The sequence below is a fragment of the Carassius carassius genome, chromosome 2, assembly GCF_963082965.1.
Source record: "Carassius carassius chromosome 2, fCarCar2.1, whole genome shotgun sequence".
In the NCBI taxonomy this organism is placed as follows: Eukaryota; Metazoa; Chordata; class Actinopteri; order Cypriniformes; family Cyprinidae; genus Carassius; species Carassius carassius.
Genome location: NC_081756.1, coordinates 35,303,101 through 35,325,317, shown reverse-complemented (window position 1 = coordinate 35,325,317; position 22,217 = coordinate 35,303,101). Strand labels below are relative to the sequence as shown.

The 22,217-nt window shown below is 36.0% G+C and overlaps 1 protein-coding gene across 1 annotated transcript; it reads left to right on the top strand.

Annotated features, from left to right (window-relative positions):
• The first annotated feature begins 3,792 nt into the window (after positions 1–3,792).
• Positions 3,793–22,217, top strand: LOC132097957 (uncharacterized). The gene is made up of 3 exons (XM_059503994.1): positions 3,793–4,187; positions 15,748–15,800; positions 20,711–22,217. Exons 2-3 carry the CDS (start codon positions 15,769–15,771, stop codon positions 21,423–21,425), a joined length of 747 nt encoding a protein of 248 aa, XP_059359977.1. The 5' UTR covers positions 3,793–4,187; positions 15,748–15,768; the 3' UTR covers positions 21,426–22,217.

The following is a 22,217-nucleotide window of genomic DNA, read 5'->3' as shown; positions in this document are numbered from 1 at the left end:
CAATTCGTTGTATCGAAGGATGGTACAGTTGTATCAAGCTACAAATGTTGAGTATTGATGCGAAGACTAAACCACTGTTAAAGAGTCATGTGTAGCATCTCACCAAGAGTTTCTACGCCTTAACAGTTGGGTCATCTTATACAAAAGTGTATTTATAATTGTTCTTTGTAAGGTGAAGGTTGATTGATTGTGTGTTTGAAAAAAATATATATACTTTGTACTTTCAAGTTATAGATGACTATAGACTATGTGTTTTCATAAACAATGTTAATTTATGAATGGTGTTTGCCAAGGTAGTGTTTGGTGGTTGCACTTATTGTAAATGGGTTGTTCACAGAGATTGACTTTGTAAGTGTGTCATGAATGCTAACTATACAATTTTTGGCTTCAGTTATGGGTATTCTCTGGCATGTCACAAAAGAAATTAGTTTCAACAAAACGATCAGCCATGCTCCATCCAAACTCTTCTCTCCATAACTCAAGGGCTATTCCGTCGAATTGTATGTTTACCTCTGGGAATACTGACACATAGGCCCATTTACAGCCCAAAACCTGTAGCAGTATAGGTGTGATTAGCTTCTCCCACTGAAGTTTAAAACGTATAGATATTGTACAATATTTGCCAAAGTTTTGTTTATTTTTTAATTAATTATTAGTATTTGTTTTCAGAATGTTAAATGGTGTTGTTTGTGACCCTTCTTGTTACTTTTCTGGAGTTTTCTGGCTTTGTTGTGTTTTCTAGTATAACTCTGAGAACATGCATTATCTAATACCATTGCTATTATATTGGAATGCCAGTTTTAGAGTATATTTGAATGTGTCGATATGAGAGCAGTTGAACAGTATATTAAATGTTATGTAACTTGAATGACTTTTAACTACGTTTGCAAAACATAGTTCACATACTGATATTGAATGTGTTTATTCTATTATTTGTATTGTCAAGATTGAAGATCCCTGTTTAGAGATATATATATATTTTCATAAATGTTGTACTTACATTTTGTTACAAAGTTGTTTATGTATTCTAGAAAAAAAAATAGCAGAAAATGTGTCTGAAAGCAATATGACTTGATGTGTATGCATTGTTTGTAGGGAGCATTTTAATGTAATAAAATAATTTTCTTTCTGCCTCTTAAATCTCATTGTATTTCATCTGGATATATTGGTCTTTCTTTGGAAAGAAAACACAATACATTTGGTTCTTAGATAGGATGTATTAGTTTATGGATACATAAAAGTACATAATTTTCGAAAAAACCTGTTATGATACAATTATGCCTTTCTAATCTAGCTCATGCAAATCTTTGTTTAACTTGGTTTATCATAATGATCCCTAAAGAGGCATGTTGTTTACATGAGGAATGCTTTGCTAAAACGATACCTTACATGGCACATTCAGAAACATTGACTGAAACTGTGGCTGATAATAGTTTTACTCCCCTGTGCAGTATGCAAACAAGTGTGTTAAATATTTTACAAATAGAGGGCACGTGTTATACCATATCAATATTTCAATTACTGTTTGCAAACACCTGGATTCTTTCGCACACGTCTGCAGCACTGCAGGTAACAATACACAAACACCACCATTAACAAATAGTAGCTCATGCCAGGACTGCTGGTGTGTGTGTGTGTGTGTGTGTGTGTGTGTGTGTGTGTGTGTGTGTGTGTGTGTGTGTGTCTATGGAAACTCAACCCTCAGTGGAATCAGCCCCCTGTTGTGATGACTATGGAACTGGCATATTAACATTGGGAAAAACAAATGCATTGCCTTTTTATTTATTATTTTTTTTATACATAAACTCATCACAGCATAGACGCTCTTAGTCATCTCTCTCTGGGAAGTCACTGTGCTGTAACTGAACAATTGTCATCAAATAGTCAATATTTGTACTGCTAAATATATCACATCCATTCTGATCATCCTGCAGTTTCTGCTTTCTTTTCCTGGTGCAAGTAGATTCCTAGTACCATACTATAAAGTACAGTATTGTTGTAAATAAAAAGAAACACTTCTGATATACACTTCCATTCAAAAGTTTAATTTATTATTTTATTTTATTTTCATTTTTATTAATTCCTATAATGGCAAAACTAAATTTTCAGCAGACATTACTCCAGTTTTCAGTGTCACATGATTCAGAAATCATTCCAATATGCTGACTTTGTTCTCAAGAAACATTTTTTATTACAGTATATAATTCTTCACGAATGACTGCTAAAATACGTAAATCATGACCAACTGACAATTTGAAAAGAAGTAAAAACTATTTTGCAAATGAAATGATCATCATCTAAAATTTTCATGAACTCTTTAACTAATTAGAATCTACAGTATACAGTTCATTGGCTCAAAGGATATCTTTAATAAAAAATAAATAAATAAAGAGATGTAACTCAATCTCGTAAGTACATAAGTGGAAAGATTAACAGTCTTTGGGTAGAGGATCGAGGCAAAAACAATAAACACCCATGTAAGAGAGTGAAAATGTGTGTCCTGTTGTCATCCTCACTATGCACCATAGTCACATGGACGTTATTTTGAATGATAATCAAACCTGTGTTTTAATGTACAGTATTATTTTCAATATAGCCAGAAGTGTTGTGTATACTCAAATTAAAACTGCTGAAAAAATTCCAACATATTAAATAAATTTCCCACAAAAGGAAAAACAGGTCCTTCCAGATATAAGCTGTATGTAGCAGTGGTGGACACATTAACATATCTTTTGCTTTTAAATAATACCTTGGTAACACTTTAGAATATGGAACACTTATTCACTTTTAACTATTCCCTCAATAAATTCTAAATTTTCTTCTTATTAATAATTAGTATGGTAGTTGTTAAGTTTATGTATAGGGTAGTATTGGGGATGAAGAATAAGGTAATTTATAATAAGGCATTAATATGTGCTTAATAAGTACTAATGAATGGCTAATATTCTAGTAATATGCATGCTAATAATCAACTAGTTAAGAGACCCTACAATAAAGTGTTACCATACCTTCTAAGCTAATACAGACACTACTAGACTAAGCCAGGGACATTATAAAATTTAAATAAATAAATCAAGGAAAAGGGCCACCAAGAATACACGTACAAATCTACATAGCTTATGTTTTTCTACCATAGTGTGGACTTTCCATTGACTTCTGTTGTTATACTGAAAAGGTAGTATCTTCTATCTCCTAAATCTGAAATGATCACTGAAAAAGATCACTAGATTTAATGTAAAATATGATTTAGCCGATTTATGGGTATCCTAAATAGAAAGCACCATTTCAAATATTCTCACAAGTCATTTTTGTTGTTACGTAGGTACAAAAACAAACACCACCACCTGAGAAAAAAACAGCAAAGATGTTTTGACTTGAAATAGATACTCAGAAATGAACTTGTCACTCCTTTACATGAAGCTTCCATTGACAGTCACACAAAGATATCCTACTGTCACCTTCAGCTGGCATTCAAAGGTGAGAAGATCACTTATCACAACAAATACAACTATAGTTGATCAGATTGTTGCTTACCTCATGGCTTCACACACTCATTAAGCAAGCACTGTGAGCAAAAGTAGATAATGGAGGGAATGATGAGATAAAGTAAAACAGTAATACCTTTTTAAATAAGTTAACTTTTGCACGAAATGTTATTGCAATAAATTAATATATGAATAGTTGTTTTGTTTTTGTTTTGTTGAGGCTAGTTGAATGCACCTGCCCAGCCTATCTAGCACCTCATTAGACTGCATGACGGTCCTTATTTCCCTGTGTGCCAGCGGTTTAAACTGTGTTTCCCAGTCCGCTGAGTTTTCCTGATCCCTCGTCACATGGTTTGATCATTACCGTGGAGAGCACAGGAACTTCTTTGGACTGCCATCTGAAATTCAAATGGACTTGTGGAGGAGGCACGGCAGAGCGGAGTCACGGGGGACCTTCCCTTACTCGGAAGAAGTAACACAAGAGGGAAAATAAACACAAGGAAGGTGGAGGAAGCGGCTGCGATGTGCGTGCGACGTCTTCTGGTCATGGAAGAAGTTTTTTGGGACACTGTTTTTTGGGATCGCTTCTGTTGAAATATGTTAGGATATACAAATTGGGAAAATAAATGAACGCTGGAGTTATTGATGAAATTGTAGCCCCTCTGGCAAAGAACTGCCATACATTCATCCTCAGTCTAACAGGTAAAGGCTTTCTCTTCACGCGCTACATCATGTAAGAGCTCAAGTTTTTTCTCGCACCTTTTGCGCAAAGCTCAATACAGGCGGACTGAACATTTGGGCGATATAAAGATTCATCTTTAAAAGATAAACAGTAGATCAAGTCTACTTTATTGCCACTAAAACTATCTTTTGGCACTAAAACTGTTCATTTTTCCTGTAATATGAGGGAGTTAACATAATGAGTCAGATAGATTACCTGAAGTTTAGTTATTATTTATTATTGGTGGTTGAAGCCTGTTCTTGTACTGTGACTGCAGAAGAAACACAGTTTTGCCTTGTGAAATGGATGTGTTGCAGTAAACGGTGTAATTGTGTGCTGGATAGTTTACCTCAGAATAAAAATTCTGTCATCTTCTGCCTGTTCTTGTACTGTGACTGCAGAAGAAACACTTTTTGCCTTGTGAAATGGATGTGTTGCAGTAAACGGTGTAATTGTGTGCTGGATAGTTTACCTCAGAATAAAAATTCTGTCATCTCACCACATATGACTTTTCTTCTGTAGAACACAAATGGAAAAGGTTGGAAGTCGGTAACATTTTAAAAATTAATTTAACGTTTTTATGCAATTACAGTGATCGGTGACTATGTAAGCTTAAAATAGGAAACAGAAGCATGATGAAAAAAGTTGCCCATGAGATTTTGTCTGCTGAAGCCATGAGGTAGCTTTGTGTGAAGGACAGATTCAAATTTTATGATGTTATTTACTGAAAATATTCCAATTCAGTGAGCTATTAATGACTGACTGAATTATTGGATCATAAATGTCGCTTCTCTTTTGAGTCACCATTGTCATTGTATGATCATAAACAACCGGAGCATTCTTCAGAATTTCTCTTTTAAAGGGATACTCCATCCCAAAATGAAAATTTTGTCATTATTCACGTATCCCCATGTCGTTCCAAACCTGTAAAAGCTTCGTTCGTCTTCAGAACACAATTTAAGATATTTTGGATAAAAACTGATAGACTTGAGACTGTTCCATAGACTGCCAAGTAAATAACAGTGTCAAGGTTCAGAAAAGTATGAAAAGCATCGTCAGAATAGTCCATCTGCATCACTGTTTCAACCGTAACGTTACTTTTACTTTTTGTACACAAAGAAAAAAAAAAGAAAAGAAAAAAAAACGATTTTATTCAACAATTCCTCTTCTCTGTGTCTCTCCAAATCAGCTTAGCGACATTTTGGCAAATCTGAGATGTACGGGTTTGCATCAACATGGGGGTAAGTGATTAATGACAACATTTTTATTTTAGGAGGAGTAACCCTTTAATGGTAAAAAAAAAAAAAAAAAAAAAGGAAAAAAAGATGGGTTTCAAGCAACATGGAATAGTTGCTTAAATCTCTCTTTCTGGTAATATCACTGCTTTGTTTTAGGAATGTGAGTTGAACAACACAAGTAATTAATATGTGCTGGAGTTTGGTTATCATTTGTATAATTTTAAATGTGGTTAAAACCATTACTTTTACTATGAACTGAAGGCAGAAGAAATGTTAAGGTGTGTAACTGTAGTTTGTAAAAGGTTTGTGCACGTACAGTATGACAGGATTTTTCCGAAAAATTTATACAAGACGTAGTCAGTCAGACGAAGAACATAATTAACAGCAATTATTGTATGATGCAGTCACACTTGTAGCAATATGTACAAACACAGAAAAATATCTGGGTTTCCACAAAAATATTAAGAACATGTTTTCAACATTGATAATAATAAGATATTTTTCTTGAGCACCAAATCACTGCAGTAATGCAGTAATGGCTACTGAAAATTCACCATTGCCATTATAGGAATAAATTAAAATTTAAAATATATTTAAAAATTCTTCAAATATTACTATTTTAATTTTTTTCTTTTTTTTATCAAATAAATGCAGCCTTGGTGAGCCTAAGAGACTTTCAAAAACAAAAAGTAGCAGACACTTTGAACACTTTGTTAAACTAACAGCTCCTAATAATGTTTTGTTATTTGTGTGTACCTTTCACATTGTAAAATCCAATCTAGACTTTGCCAGGTAGTCAGTCTCAGTTTGTGTTACTGTATACAGTAGCTGTGAGGGGGGCTGCGGCAGTTTGTCTAGGTGTTTACTGTCAGACTTATTGTTTACTTTTGAGCAAGGTCTGCTGATCTGGGTAAGGTGTGGTCTGAGGTGCCCTACAAAAGGTCCACTGGGCCTAAAGCTCTGTCAGGCTCCGACATTTTACCTTGATATTTACACACTAGTGTGTACACAGACTAGCCTATATTGTACATCTGAGCATGACGTTATGTAGCACAAAGCAGCACCTATTTCCATGGTTCACTATTTAGTTTTAATCTCTCCATCTCTTTCCCTTTAGCCATTTCCCACTTTATAATCATGACTCCGTTTAAAGGGCAGCACATTTAACAGTAATAGTTTTACAAACCCACCCCCCAAAAAATAAAAGATGTTGTGATACACCCAGGGCCTTGTGTGATGTAATGACTACGGATCTTGATTGTGATCGCTAGTGTTGTATAGACTTCATTTGTAGTCCATCTAATGATGCAACATCCCTAATCCCTAATGACTTCAGTAATGGCTGCTGAAAATTCACCATTGCCATTATAGGAATAAATTACATTTTAAAATATATTTAAATATTTTAAATTATATATTTTAAATATTACTATTTTAAATGTTTTTTTGTTGTTGTTGTTTGTTGTTGTTGTTTTTATCAAATAAATGCAGCCTTGATGGGTCTAAGAGACTTTCAAAAACAAAAAATAACAGCATATGAAACACTTTGAACACTTCAAACACTTAATTTTTTTTTTTTTTAAATGTGCATCTCAGCCTGTTCTCATTTCTTGGTGCACATTGTAACGTGGGAAGCATGACAACAGGGTTGAGGATCCAAGTGCAGGCTTTATTTAAAAGAGTGGTCAAAACAGGCAGGGTCAATCAACAGCAAACTGGTATAATCCAGGAAGAGACAAAAGAGTAATCCAAAAGACAAGCAATAGTCAGGGCAGGCAGCAAACAATAATATTCCAGGGTAAACAGTCCATGGCAAGGCAAGGCAAGGCAAGACAACAAGGAACAAGGAAGGGGAAACACAAAGATGTAATAGGCTATCAATAATCAGCGAAGTGTACGTGGATGAATGCAACCTTTGTAGTGTGATTGATGGAGGTAACAAGACACAGGTGAATGCAATAATGGTGCGTTCAAGTCATCTCGTATAGATCGTATTTACGAGTTGAATGCACATGAACGCCACCACAATATCGTAAATACCATACCAGTGGGGAGCTCGGGATTTTTTTTAAGCCCGATCTGTCAAGTTGGGTGTGTTAGTGATTAACATGGCGGAATATGCAATACTTAAAGGTATTTAGCTGTAATATTGTCAGGCTTTTCTATTTACAGCGCAGTAAGTTAATCGACGATGCATAATATGATGGCATTATAATATAACAATGCAACTTGTAACAATAAAGTTGACAGCGGCTTCATAAATTAATTTAAAACATTAAAAAACTAAGTATACCTAGTGCACATTTCTTTGTTCTTCATTTTCTAGAACAATAGTTTAGGAACATTGCTGTATTTTTGTGTTTTTAATTAAGAGAAAGTACTCCGCCATCTTGCTCCGACGAAAGTGACTTGAACGCACATGCCATCGTAAGCACGACTTCCCCCCTAGTGCGTACAAACTTTCCAGGAGGACTTGAACGCACCATAAGTGATTATTAGTCCAGGCAAAGGATTATGGGGAATGTAGTCTGTAAGCATGGCAAGAGGTGGCGGGGGTGGAGTTCATTGGCACTGTAGCTAGAGATTGTGACACACATAAAGTTCACTTTTTTCAAACGGATATATGAAACTTAAGGTTTGTAGTGTGCAAGCAATCAAAAACATGTTCAGTATATATATAAAATGCAATTTATTGTGCCCTAACCATAACCTTAAAAAAAAAAAACAAAAAAAAAAAACAATATTGTTCTCTCACTGTAGAAAGTTTGGTAAAATTTGGTAAAATATTAATTCACTTGTTTTATTCAAACCAGAAACATTATTTATTATGCATCAATCTAAAAGTAATTTTCAAGGTTCAGATAAGGTAGAAATTACTCCTTAAGGTAATGGCTACACGTTTTTTGTGTGCCTGGTAGTGCTTGGTAGTTAACTTGATTTATGTACATGATATTTTTTATCAGATATAAGACAATAGGTATTTGTGTACAAGAAAGTAGCATTTAAGGGCTAGATGTTGCCCTGCAAATAACTAAATACTCCACAAAGAAAAACTCTCTTTTGTGACTCATTTGATAAACTAACACATGAGCCAAAATCACAAAATGAAATGGCTGAATAAAATCAGGCAGTGCCTCTGAGTTTTGTATATTTAGCGCTTTATTAAGTGATGATATGTGAACATTCTCAAGAGGGCTGATTCTGTATACACTGGTCATCTGGTAATGAGGCCATGGCAACAGTGTCCAGGGCAACAAGCCCATAAGAGCTTTGAACACATTTATATTTAACATGGATGTGATGTATACCTGGTCCAAAAATGGAGTTTGTCATTAGATACTCAGATAAGCTAAATAAAATCAACTAAATAAAGATATAGACAAGGAAATGTTAACTCAAATTGCACTTTTAAATGTGTCCAGTGTTGTGATGGATTTTTCATTTTTCTTGTTAATGTTCCTTGTCAATTTCATGTGTCAATTTCATACTGATTCCTTACGGCATAAATATAAATGAAGAGGAGCATAACATGCTGAGAAGAAATGCCAGTAAACCAGTTTTCCCACTTGTTTAAACCACACCTTCATGAATGTGATCCCTTTATGTAGTAACCCTCCACCTGTACAAGACCACATCACACACATCATCCAATACTCACACACACACACAGTATACTGGTAAATTACCTAATATCCTTTATCATCTCTCTGTCTTTCTCTAAAAAAAATCAAAAAATCTTTCTCTCACTTGCTCTCTCTTTCTCTCTGTCTCTCTCTATTTGTGTATTAGTCAGTGCACTTTGTGAAACATTGACAAAAAAAATATGTGTTTAAGAGTAAACCATTACCCCAGAGGAGTATATCTAAATTTAAATCCTTGTAAATGACCCAGAATTGTGTGTGCCTTTGATTTGTGGAAGCATAAGTTAATCTCTTTCCTGTCTTTGAATATAGATAGATGTCTAATGTTTTGACTCATAACATAAACCAGGATTTTAGACTAATAAACGTAACTGATTTACTGCCACAACAGAGATCAGCTTCCTCAACACTGGTATATTAAATGCATCCACACTTTAACTATTTATTGTGTGCATTTAAGGTAAATACTTTTTTGTCTCATATTTTTAAATCAACAAATCAATATATATACAATTCAATGTAAATATGCAATATACAATTATACTTTCATTATACTTTCATAAAAATAAGATTTTTTGCTAACAATATGTGTACATAATGTTTAAAACTATGATGATCTAAACAAAGTGAAATAAGTGAAATTATTGTATTTAAGGTCCAGTTCTTACTGGTAACTAACTAACTAGTAAGTACAACTTTTGCCTCAAACTCCTAATTTGCTGCTTATTAATAGTTCGTAAGGTAGTTATGAATACTATTAAACATCCAATATGCTAGTAATATGCAAGCAGTTAATAGAGATAATTGCTCTTTAAAATAAGGTGTTACCATTTTTTATATACATTTTGTCGCCTGACTGTAATTTCCATCTTGCCCCAATAATGCTTTGGCAAAAGTTAGTGTACTTGGTTATCAAGGAGTACACAGTGTCAGTGAAATATGAGACATGATTAAAAATATGAATCAATTGTGCATCGTCAATCAAGAAAAAAAGGAAATATTATTCCATTGTGTTGATGTAGGATTCATGAAATTCTAGCTATTAAATTAGCTTTAGCAAGAAAGAGTTCGTTATTTTGTTCCAACAAGAATGTTTGAAATGTCATTTAGTTAAAATATCATTAAACAAAATATAATTTAATATGTGGTGGAAATAAAACTAGGGAGAAAATGTTTATCACTTTCAGACAAATTGAAAATAGTGAGAGAATTCTTGGGTGATGCATGTAGGCTATGTACACATTTATAGTAGACAAATTAAACTAGTGTGATTGTGGAAAGGTCAAACATCCAATTATATGCTCATTTCTATGAAGCAGTACTAAAAAGAAAACAGGAAGGTGGCAACGTTTTACAAGTGTCTGAGAAGATTTCAGTGCCTCAGAGCAGTGTGTGATTAAGTGAAATCAGCTGGTCATTGATAGCTCTAATTATCTCTTGACACTGGTCTACACCAGTATAGCTGTTTGCTTCACTTTGTTCTCAACAAATGAAAAGGAAATGAACCATTGGTGGCTTGTGCGTTTGTTTATCTTGGCTGTGGAAGTGCCGCTGCATGTGTGTAGGTTTGTGTTGGCACACACACTGCAACTGAACCAGTTGAAGGAATTTAAACATTTCAGTAATGCTCAGAGTAAGGCACCTTCTAAAAAGTGTGTGTGTGTGTGTGTGTGTGTGTGTGTGTGTGTGTGTGTGTGTGTGTGTGTGTGTGTGTGTGTGTGTGTGTGTGTGTGTGTGTGTGTGTGCATAGATCAGTAATACCGTGTGTCTGCCTTTGAGCTTAAATACATAAGTCTATGATTTAATGCTAGCGCCTTATGTATGCGTATATGTGTGTGTGTGTGTGTGTGTGTGTGTGTGTGTGTGTGTGTGTCTTGAGTAGGTTAAGGGCTGAGAAATGGAAAAGCCCCTTCATTTTGTTGCAGGAGATTAAGCATTTGTCACTTTCAAAGTGCAGGCCAGAAAGCTGAGCTGGAGGGCACAAATTCTATAGTGATGAGAAATTCCTTTCTCCAATTTATTCCAATGGCGAAATGTCTGCAGTATAGCTCGGATTTCAATCTGCCTCAGTTTCAGCCCGCAATGTCCAGTAATCTCTCCAGGAATCACCTTTCTCCAAATGGAACATTTCAATTATTTCGATATAGAGTCCTGGATATGCCATTCATTTTAACTTCATATCAAATTCTCTTGCAATCTGTTAATCTTCTGGTTATCTTTGTTGAGACTGTTCAGTTAAAACTGTAATGTGTTTTGTAAATCCATGGTTAGTGATGGAATTCACTGTAGATTTAAAGAATAAGTTTGGCAGTTTTAATTTAGAAATATGTTCAGTGGGTATAGAAAAGAATCTCCCCCTTTAATTGTTGTTTCTTTAATGCCTGAACTGAAGACGGACACAGTTTTTGTTTTATTCATCTGTATTTACTCAGTGCAACTTATAACATCCAAGTGAAATATATAACATCAACATTTCAGAAAAAATAAAAAATGAAAATAAAAAAAAACAATCACTGAGAAAAAGAATCATTATTTTTGTTGAACCATCTTTTGCTTTATTTACAGCCTTTAGTGTGTTGGGATTTGTCTCTACTAAATTTGCACATATAGACTTTGTATTATTTGCCCACCTTCTTTGCAGAACTGCTCAAGTTCAATTAAATTTGATGGTGACTGTTTGTGGACTACAGTCTTCAAGTCGCAGATTTTCAGTGGGGTTTAAGTCTGGGCTCTGACTAGGCCATGCAAAGACATTCACCTTCTTCTCCTTCAACCACTGTGTGCTCAGTTTTGCTGTGTGCTTTGGGTCATTGTCATGTTGGAAGGTATTGACAACTTTCTGGCAGAGGGCAGCAGATTTTCACAAGAATTTGACTGTATTTTTTCTTCTATCCTGACAAGTGCTCTAGTCCCTGCTGCAGAGAAACACCCTCATAACAGGTGTAGCAAAGTTCGTAGTTAAGGGAAGAAGGAGGCAGGAACCGGCGAACATTTAAACATAACTTTAATAACAAAATAAACACAAAACTGAAAATAGTGTGATAGTTCTTCACAGATGACTGCCGCGCACAAACAGAACCAAAAGAACATAAATAGTTCAGGCCTGGTCCTCTCTTGTCCTTTACTGTCGTTACTTCCCCATTTATCCTTCCGGAGCTCCTCTGTGGGACTCAAGATGATGAGTGGTGCAGGTGTTGCTCATTATCATTCATTCCATCAGCCTCGCTCCATTCCCATGGCTCTCGGCCCCACCCCTCTCTTCACAACAGGATATTACCACCTCCATGCTTTACTGGAGGAATGCTGTTATTTGGATGCTGAGCTGTATTGGATTTATCGTTTGATGTTGAGGCAAATAATTAAAATTTAGTCTCATCTTCCTCAGAATCTTCAAGGTGTGATTTGGCAAAGCTCAGTCTGACTGCATGTGGCCTTTCTAGAGGAGTGGCTTTTTTCTTGCAAACCTCCCATTCAAGCCACACCTGTGGAGAATTTGTGATATTGTTGTTACGTGCACACAGTGAGCATTCTTTGTCATTAATTCTTGCAACTGCTTCAGAGTTGCCTCTTGGTCGCCTCTCTGGCCAGTTTCCTCCAGGCTGTTTCATGCAGTTTGGAGAGAAGTCCTGATCCAGGGAGGGCCTGTGTTCTACCAAACACCTTCCACTTCTTAATATTAGAGTTCATGGTGCTTCTAGGCATTGATAAAGCCATTGAAATGTTTTTGTATCCATCTCCTGACTTGTGCCTGTCCACAACTTTATCCCAGATATCTTTTGATTGGTGCCCATAGTTGACTGTGTGCTTCAGTTGCACTACTAATAAATGAAATTCTCCATGAAAGCTCTTTTCATGCTGAGCTAATCAAAATGACCGCAGATGATCATGGTTGAAAGTCAAATGGCTTTGTGTCCCACTGAGAAGTTGATTAGCTACACCTGATTGAGTTTACAAGCCATTTTTAATAATTTTCCAAATCAGTGATTCTGTTTTGTGTGTGTGTGTGGGGGGGGGGGGGGTATTTTCTATACCCACTGTAAATTAACAATGTATACTCTTTCTTCACCCTGCACCCAGATATGACTGACTGTTTGTCAGTAGAAGTCCATCAGATTGTGCAAAATGCACCATTTTGTGTCATCCTGCAAGCTTTTTCCAGTTCCAGGGTTTTTGATAAAAACTACGGCTCAAACGTACACATCTTTGTATTCCCTCACATGGACCATTGGATTGACAAAGGGGCGGTGACAAAATCAGAATTGCATTATGGGTGTTGAAGTTTTGGCAAAATGGAACACCACAGCCCATTTTTCTGTTTTCTCTAGTCACGTATAGCTCCAGTTTCAAATTTATTAATTATTTTAGATTTTTTTTTTCAAGCAGCAAATTACCCCTTAAGTTTCATTAACTGAAATAAAACTGAAGTAAAATAAGAAACTAATAAATAAAAAAATTTAAAAAACTACATTAAACTGAAATAAGATGGCACCGAAGCTAACCTGAAATAAGTTTAATTTAAAATACTAAATCTGGAAGTTTAAGTGGAGCCCCCGCACATGTTTTATTACTCCTTATTTATACATACCTGATTCCGGTCATCAGTTCATTATTAGATACTCTAAGACCTGAAAAGGAACTTAAAGACAGAGGATGCAAGAAAGGGCCTGGATGAGTTCTTAATATCGAGGATGCATCGAATGCAGACTTGAGAGAATCAAACCAATAACAATTCCTGAAGACGCCGCGGGTGATCGACGAACAGAAAGATTTTGGACTCCCACTGCAAGATTGGAAATATGTTTGTAATGGATCATTAAAAGTAAAAAAAAAAATTCTTATTGCATGAAGTAAACATGACTTCTTATATTCTGAATACAATTGTGTTTTCACATTATAGATTAACCACACAAGAAACTGAGTTTTAGGATTAATTTTGTATAAATCTATTCCAAATTTTGTAAATATTTTGTATATTTATTGAATCAGACAATACATTTTTATTTATTTTACATACAGACATCATATAGACTAAAAATAACTAAAAGAGGGTTTGTTGGCATGTATTTTGAGTGTATGTTGTTGTCTAGTCTAAATGCAGTGTGTTTTGGATTTTTCCACTTGTTAAACCATTTGCTTTTCTGTCACAGAGACTAGCTTGTGAGTAAACCTAAACAACAAACATTTCCAAACTTGATATACTTGTTACATTTTCTCTTATTTGTCTAAGTTTCAAGCACATGTATTGCCAAGAATGAATGACGTAGGTAGTTCTTGCTTCCTTAAAACTAAACTCTAAATATTTAATTGCATTTAATTCTGGTTCAGATAATTTTTTTTACCCTTGATAGACAAAGTTATTTGGTAATGTTGTGTAAATCAATACTATTAACTAAAATTCAAAGTATTACAAAATAATATGGTTAATATTATTAGTTGAAATAAAATATATATATATATAAATATTCCATAAAAAAATAGACTAACTAAAGGAAAATTAGAAATGTTGCCTTGCAAAATAATGGTTAAGTTTACAGTAAGTACTGAAATTTCTGAAATGGAACTAATTAGAAATAATAAAAAGCATAAACTAATAAAATGACAAAATCACACAATTACTAAAACTGAAATAAAAGCATATCAAAAGAACACTGATGCAAGTGATCTCCACATTGTAATTAAACTGGTTTCTCCTGCATTACTCTTTTAGCTTTATATGTTTGTTAGTCTCTAACACATTGGGACACGTGAGGCGACTGTTTTCCTTGCTGCTTTCTGTCTCAGGAGAAATAGAGGGAGTCTGGGAGTGTCTTTGTCCTATTAGATGGATCTTTACTCAGACATAACCATAAATTATTTACAAGGCTACTTGCTCATAAAAAGAGCACAAGAAATGCCAAAGCCTGGAATGGCATGACAGACCGTGGAAAGGTCAATCCATCTTTGTTGCTATTCACAAAATAAGGATGTATTAATGACATTTTATTTGAATAGCCACTGTGAGGTGTAATCCAGAATGTCACAAACACTTGTGACTGTCCTTGTGTCCTGAAGCCACATACCTGAAAATTGCATATGTCAAGTTAACCCCATATGCCATGTCAATTGGATACCAAATAAAATGTCTCTAAGGCCTGGCAGATATTGAAATAGCTGTTCTGATAGATCATGCCTGTGTCTTTGTTAACAGCACAAGAGAATCTGAACACATTAACCAATCAGAACACTTCTCTGCCTGTCTGACATTGAGTGTGCTGTCTTGAGATGATGAAAAAAAAAAAACCCTGACCCAAGTTTTGGTTAATTCGATTGGTATGCACAAGTGAAATGTACCAAGGTCCACTTGTAAAGATGGTCTGCAATGGTTCACAATTGTTGGCAAACATGGTTTATGCTTGAGTATAAGATTTCTTTGAGTTTCTCAGTTCCCGTCTGTTTACACAGATATAACCGTGATCACATACGCATGTTCCAACAGCTGAGGTGAAGAATTAGCACAGTTACTGAATAGTCTTTTGTTTAATTCACTCTCCTAAGGACTGATTCAGCAGCCCAGCTCTGGATTCTTAAAATACCTTTTTTAATAAATGTAACTTGTTTATTTCAACATTTCATTCCACAGAATATTCTACATGGTATCTCTAACCTGTTTTGCCTTTCCACAGGCTTTCTACACAACTTTCCAGATGGGTTGCAGTTGCTGTAGGATGATAAAAAGGTAAGACGGAAAGTATAAATAGTAGAAATTCTTTATTCTCAAGTATTCTTTCTTGAAGATCCTAGATATTTCTCACATAACTGATGTTGTTCAACAGCACAGTCAGACTGCAGTCTCTCTAAAACTGACCTTGGATCAGTTTTTGGTTGTGATTCAGTCTGCCAGGACTGCTCTGATCTCTGTCAATAGACATTTGATTTTAGTTTGTATCTTTCACTTCGATATTTGTGTGGGTTGTTGTGGTGCAGGGAATTTTTTTTTCACACTCTCAAACTGCCCTTTAATTGCTCAGAATGTCACATTTCTGGGCTTAGTTTGAGCTCTAAGAATTGCCTCGTGCACATTCTACAAATACATGCTTTCTTTTGGCATTTAACATTAGTGTGTAGTCTGATTGGCTTTGTGGCAAATCTGCTGAACAACACCCACACATTTTAATTTATATCTACTGGTGATGAGGAAAAAGTACATAATTCTGAGTGATTAGTAAGAAAGGCTCCATTTTACCTACTTGCAAGTGTGTCCAATCCTGCTCCAACAAATCTTGCAGAATTTAGCCGTAACCCTAATCAAACACACGTGAACCAGATAATCAAGATCTGTGTTTACACTTGGCATTAACATGCAACCTATATCAGGATGTTGTCCACACAAATGTAAACGCACTTCCGATTGGAATGTTATCCGATCAGCATGTCCTGGTCCAGAGGTAGTCAAGGACGCATTATGATCTCAGTGTAATGTAAATGCAATTCAGTCATCGTGTCTGCATTTACAGGTCGACATCATGCAAAACAACGGCCCCTCTCTCGCAAACTGTCAGAAAAAAAGACGGAGGACACCTGTGTGGAGCGCTAATGAGACCTCCTAAACTTCTCTTTGACTTCTAAAATGTACCGCGACTGAAAATGCTTTTCAAAAGAAAACCCACCACACAGCAAAGGTTGACTTTGCACCAGGCCATTCTCTGTAGACTTATTTAAATATTGCGCAGGAAAGACAGATACGATCAGTTATCCAGATAGAAAAGTCAGTTGATGTTGCCAAATGAAAAACGTGCCGTTCTCTGATTGACTGATGATCCAATCTGCTTGATCGGATCATGGTGATCGCACGTTAATGCCAAGTGTAAACGCAGCCGAGGTCTTCACAATAACAAGAAACATCAGGTATTTGGACCTGGGTAAATATCTAAAGAGAGGAGGCCCTTCAGGAACCCTTGAAGTAATATTCAGACATCACAAAACCTCCTTTTTACGTTGCACAAAGGGTTGTGGGCAATGTAAGCTGAAAAACTACACATTTTCAAACACATTCCCCCAGGAACAGTATATAATCCGAGCACCTGTTCAGGGTGAATAGAATGTGAGTTCCCAGGCTTTTCTTGGATTATGTCAGATCCTGCTGCTAATAAACATTAGCATTCTACTCTGTTGCAACTTTTACCAGGCAAAAATGCCTTGCATTGCTAGGCAGTATGTGTTGTTTAATAGGGACGATGTTTACTAGGGGTAAAATTTCTCATCCTGCCAGGTAGAGAGGGAATGGATGTCAACATAGATGCTTAAACGTAGAGAATTTATAATGAAGCTAATGAAAATCATCTCATGTAATACATTGTATGAAATTCACTAATTGTTCGGAATATGACAGAGGTGACGTACAAAGGACAGACAGATAAGGTACATGAACACCTGAGGCTGAAATTGACTGAATAACCTGGCTCTCTCTTTCCATGCATGTTGATTTTCAGTAGAAAAGGGGAGTGAAAAATAGAAGGATCTCAGCAGGAAGTGTCTGACATAAATACATCAGGCTCTTTTTGACACACATACAAACACACACAAGCTGGGATTTGTGTCTCTCATTCTTATGTTGGATTCACACTTTCTTTATTTAATACCTGTTTGTTGTGTAATTTGGTGTAAATATAGAAATCTAAATATTGTGCTGAGTTGTTGAGTTGAAAAAATACCCCTGAAAGAGGAAAGAAGACACAATATGATGTTATCACTGCTAGACCTGTTTGTCATTTCAAATGTGGTTTCGCTACACTGGTTGTGCTTTCGTCAGGAAGGGCCTTTGCCTGTGCTATGCAAATTATGAGTGCATTCAAATGTCCTGTGCACATCAGTTTCCAGTAGAATCCAAAAGAGAAACAGCATTTTACATTTTATAAATTATGATGAAATTGACAACCAGAAGGAATTTATATAGATGGAGATTAGGAATGCTGGTTTGTTTGTTTACAGACTTTTGAATATTATTTGTTTATTGCAGATTGTTATACAGAAGAGTTTTGGCAGAAATAGTCCAACCACATTTAGATTTTACATGTTTTTGTTTTGTTTGTTTGTTTTTTGGGGGGGCTTGTGACTGAATCTGAAGTCAGTCATGGAAAAACTAAAATTATTCAAAATAATGTAAATCTCTGCTTGAAGAAGACTTTTTTTTTTTTTGGTTGTAAGGACTGTGATCATACACTTTTCATTTTCAAGAGGAGAAGTACTCTTCATCTAAATGATGGAAAGGAGGAAAGGAGAATATGGTGGAAGGAACACCATCCTGAAACATGGGAGATGTTCAACCCACTCTCACACCAGTGCTAAATGGTGAAATTGGACAATGTTCCAGAAAAACTACAACATTTCGATTCATTTGATCTGTGGTGACAGGATTTCATTAAGGGAGTTTAAAATATGTAGGAGCCTTTCAGTGTTGTATGTGCTCAAGACAACATTGTGAACCACAACACCAGTGGTTGAATTTGTGACACTGACATTGACTGTAGCATGATGGGCAATCACATTCCTTCCTTGTCTCTGTGTTTTTTTGTTTGCTTTTTTGACACTGAAGCCAGCTTCATCAACATACAGCTACAATGAGTTGCACTGCTACCAAGCTCCAAAATCATCTAAAGGAAAAAGTACAGAAGGTACAATTTGCAGTGGTTTCACAGTGGCATTGATTATAAACTTGACACTGAAACTGTTGCAGAACTTTGAATACCCACTTTGAGAAAAAGAGTACCCACTTCTAAAAGAGAAGAAAAGTAATCGGATCTAGCAATTTTTAATGCTTTTCTGTAGGATAGGTTACTTTCCCGCGAAGCAATACGAAATACCTCTAGTTTTGTTTTCCTCCAGCTGCGCTCCATTTTTCGGGCTGCTCTCTTTAGGGTGCGAGTATGCTCATTATACCATGGTGTCATACTGGTTTCCTTAACCTTCCTTAAGCGTAAAGGAGCAACTGTATTTAAAGTGCTAGAAAAGAGAGAGTCCATAGTTTCTGTTACATCATCAAGTTGTTCTGAGGTTTTGGATATGCTAAGGAATTTGGATACATCAGGAAGATAACTTAAAAAGCAATCTTTTGTGGTAGAAGTGATGGTTCTTCCATACTTGTAACAAGAAGTAGAATTTACAATTTTGGCTATATGAAGTTTGCACTAAACTAAATAATGATCTGAGATATCATCGCTTGGCTGCATAATTTCAACACTATCAACATTAATTCCATGTGACAGTATTAAATCTAGAGTATGATTTCGACAATGAGTATGTCCTGAAACGTGTTGTCTAACCCCAATAGAGTTCAGAATGTCTATAAATGCTGATCCCAATGCATCTTTTTCATTATCAACATGGATATTAAAATCACCAACTATTAAAACTTTATCTGCATCCAGAACTAACTCGGATGTAAAATCCGGATGTAAAACTTTTTAATAAAGTCTGTATAGTGCCCTGGTGGCCTGTATACAGTAGCCAGTACAAACATAACAGGGGATTTATCATTAACATTTGTTTCTCTGGATAATGTTATATGAAGCATCATTACTTTAAACGAGTTATACTTGAAGCCTGCCCTCTGAGAAATCCTGAAAACGTTGTTATAAAGCCGTATCTAGAGCCCTAACATTCTTACTGTCCTCAATTAAAGTTTGAATGCGTGTCTCTAATTCTGAAATCTCTATCATGCCTAACTATTTCCCTGCATTTATCACATGTGAATCCCTCATCTGCGACAGAGATAGATAAACTGTACATGTGACAAGAGGTGCAAATAACAATAGAAGGAGAAGCCATTACTCACCGTGCTTGATGAAATATGAAATATTGAACTTGTGAAAAACTGGAGCGAGGGAGAGGAGAAAAGAAAAAAAAAACCTAGCTTTAGCCTGGTTTAGCCTAGCTTTAGCTTTTTTCCTCTGGCTATAGTATTTAGACTTAAAAATGAATACAATTCTGGAGTAATCCAAAAGCCAATGGAAAAAAGGAAGCAGGGTAATATATATTTGGATGGGCTTACAAATGTACATCAGTGTGTTTAGTGGTTGAATGATTAGTGGTTGAACTGAATGTGATTATTTGATTGCCAATGCTGATATCATTAGAGAACAGGGTGGCCAATAAATAATATAATGCTGATATATACAGTATATGATGATTATCCATTCTTGTTGTAAGCTTGTGATGATGCTGGAAAATACAATATCACACTGTTTAATTATTGTAAACAACATGCATAACAATTGTTGAAATTCAATTTGTTTGTAATTATGAAAATAAATCAATGTAATATATATATATATATATATATATATATGAATGGGAATGGGAGCTCCTGTGTGAACTTGCATTCTTAAATGCGGACAAAATAAAAGTCTTGTTCTGACACTTATCAGTCAAACAGAAAAACTTTGTGATAATAAAAAAAATGCAAATATCATCAAGGCTTATGTATTGGTCCACCATTAGCTTTGCTATAGTGTTATTTCATTTTTTTGTAATATGTCTGGGTTTGACCTTTATTCGAATCTTAACCAGCTTATAATATTTATTTCTACTAAAAAGGCCACCAGAAGTTCATTTCATTAAACCCTTTCCTCAACCCCCTCTCTGTTGCAGTTACATCCATGACCCCTCAATTCCTGTAGAAGTTCCTGGTCAGAAGCGGGACCCCACCAGCAGCTATCTGTATCAATCTCACAGATTCCCAGAGGAGGTGGATCACGTTCACAAGAAGCAGGGCTTCCACAACCTGGCATACAGCACCCACCCCAGTCCGACCAAACTCGACATAGACAACAACCACATCAACCGCCTCCATGCTAACATTCCAGCCGAGCAGATCCTATCGAGCCCAGCAGAGAGTGACCCGAGTCTTTACATCCTCCAGCCCGAGAGCGAGGGGACACCCATAAAAGACGCCCCCACCTTACACACCAACTCACCCATACAGAACCAGTCTTTGTTGCGAGTAGACCGATTTCGAGACTCTGGGCTTGGCAGCAGAGGGATAACAGACGGGACAGAGGGATCGGAAGGATATCCCTATGGACAGGAGGATGAAGATGGGGACAGGAAGAGCGGGCTGGCCGGTAGTCCGGACACGGCCGATGAGGAGAGTGTGCTGTCTGTGGACATACACACCAGCAGTACGAGCCTCTCCTCAGCAGACACAAAGCTCATGATAGAGGACAGAGAAAAGGAAGAATCCTCGATCATGAGAGGAGAGCAAGAGAGAGGGAAAGAGATCGATTGTGTGAGCGTCACAGACTCAATGGTGGCAGAGGCCCTGGCCGCTCTCGATGCTGCAACTGCGGGAGAGGATTCGGAGTGACAGTCAGGTGACGCACTAGTTAATGGTGACTACAAGGGAGATTTCCATACTCGCTCTCTTGCTCACCCTTCATATTTGAATACAGCCAAATAGTTGTGCTCATGACATGAAGCTTTCCTGCAACCTGTCTGTAGTTACTTTTATTTTGAATAGAAAAGAAAAAAAAAATAATGAAGACTTGATAAAAGGAACTGCTGGCTGTTTACACAACAAAAACTGACCACTTATGAGACTTACTTCAGCAAATGAAGGTCATCTGTGTGATTCAGAGGCATGGACAAACTCAGTTGTCAGACCAAACAGAAAGTACTGTTGCGTGAATTTCCTCAGTGCTGTTGTGTACACAGCATCAAAATGAAATAAGCTCCGTTTTTTATTGTCGAATATTATTTCTGCTTCATAACATAATGAAAGTACTTTTCTTCTGTAGTATCTATTTGGAGGTGGGGCCAAATCAATCTAAGCACTACATAACAACTATTTTCATATATTTTCTAAACAAAAAGTGGTGAAAAACAAATAAGCAAGTGTCCTGGTGTAGGGTTACTTCTGTGCTTATTGTACTTTTAGAGAATCAAGTTCATTCAGTCTCAACAGATCAATATGATATTTCTTGCTTGTTACACTGTCAATGCATAATCAGTACCCTCATAGAGCACATAAATGTACAGCAATAATTGTGGTGAATCTCATGAAAATATATTTCAAACCTAAACTAAAAAAGGAAATAATATTTTGCATAAAATGCAAGTTTATTCTGTTTTTTTAATGACTGTTCTTAAATTTAGTTTG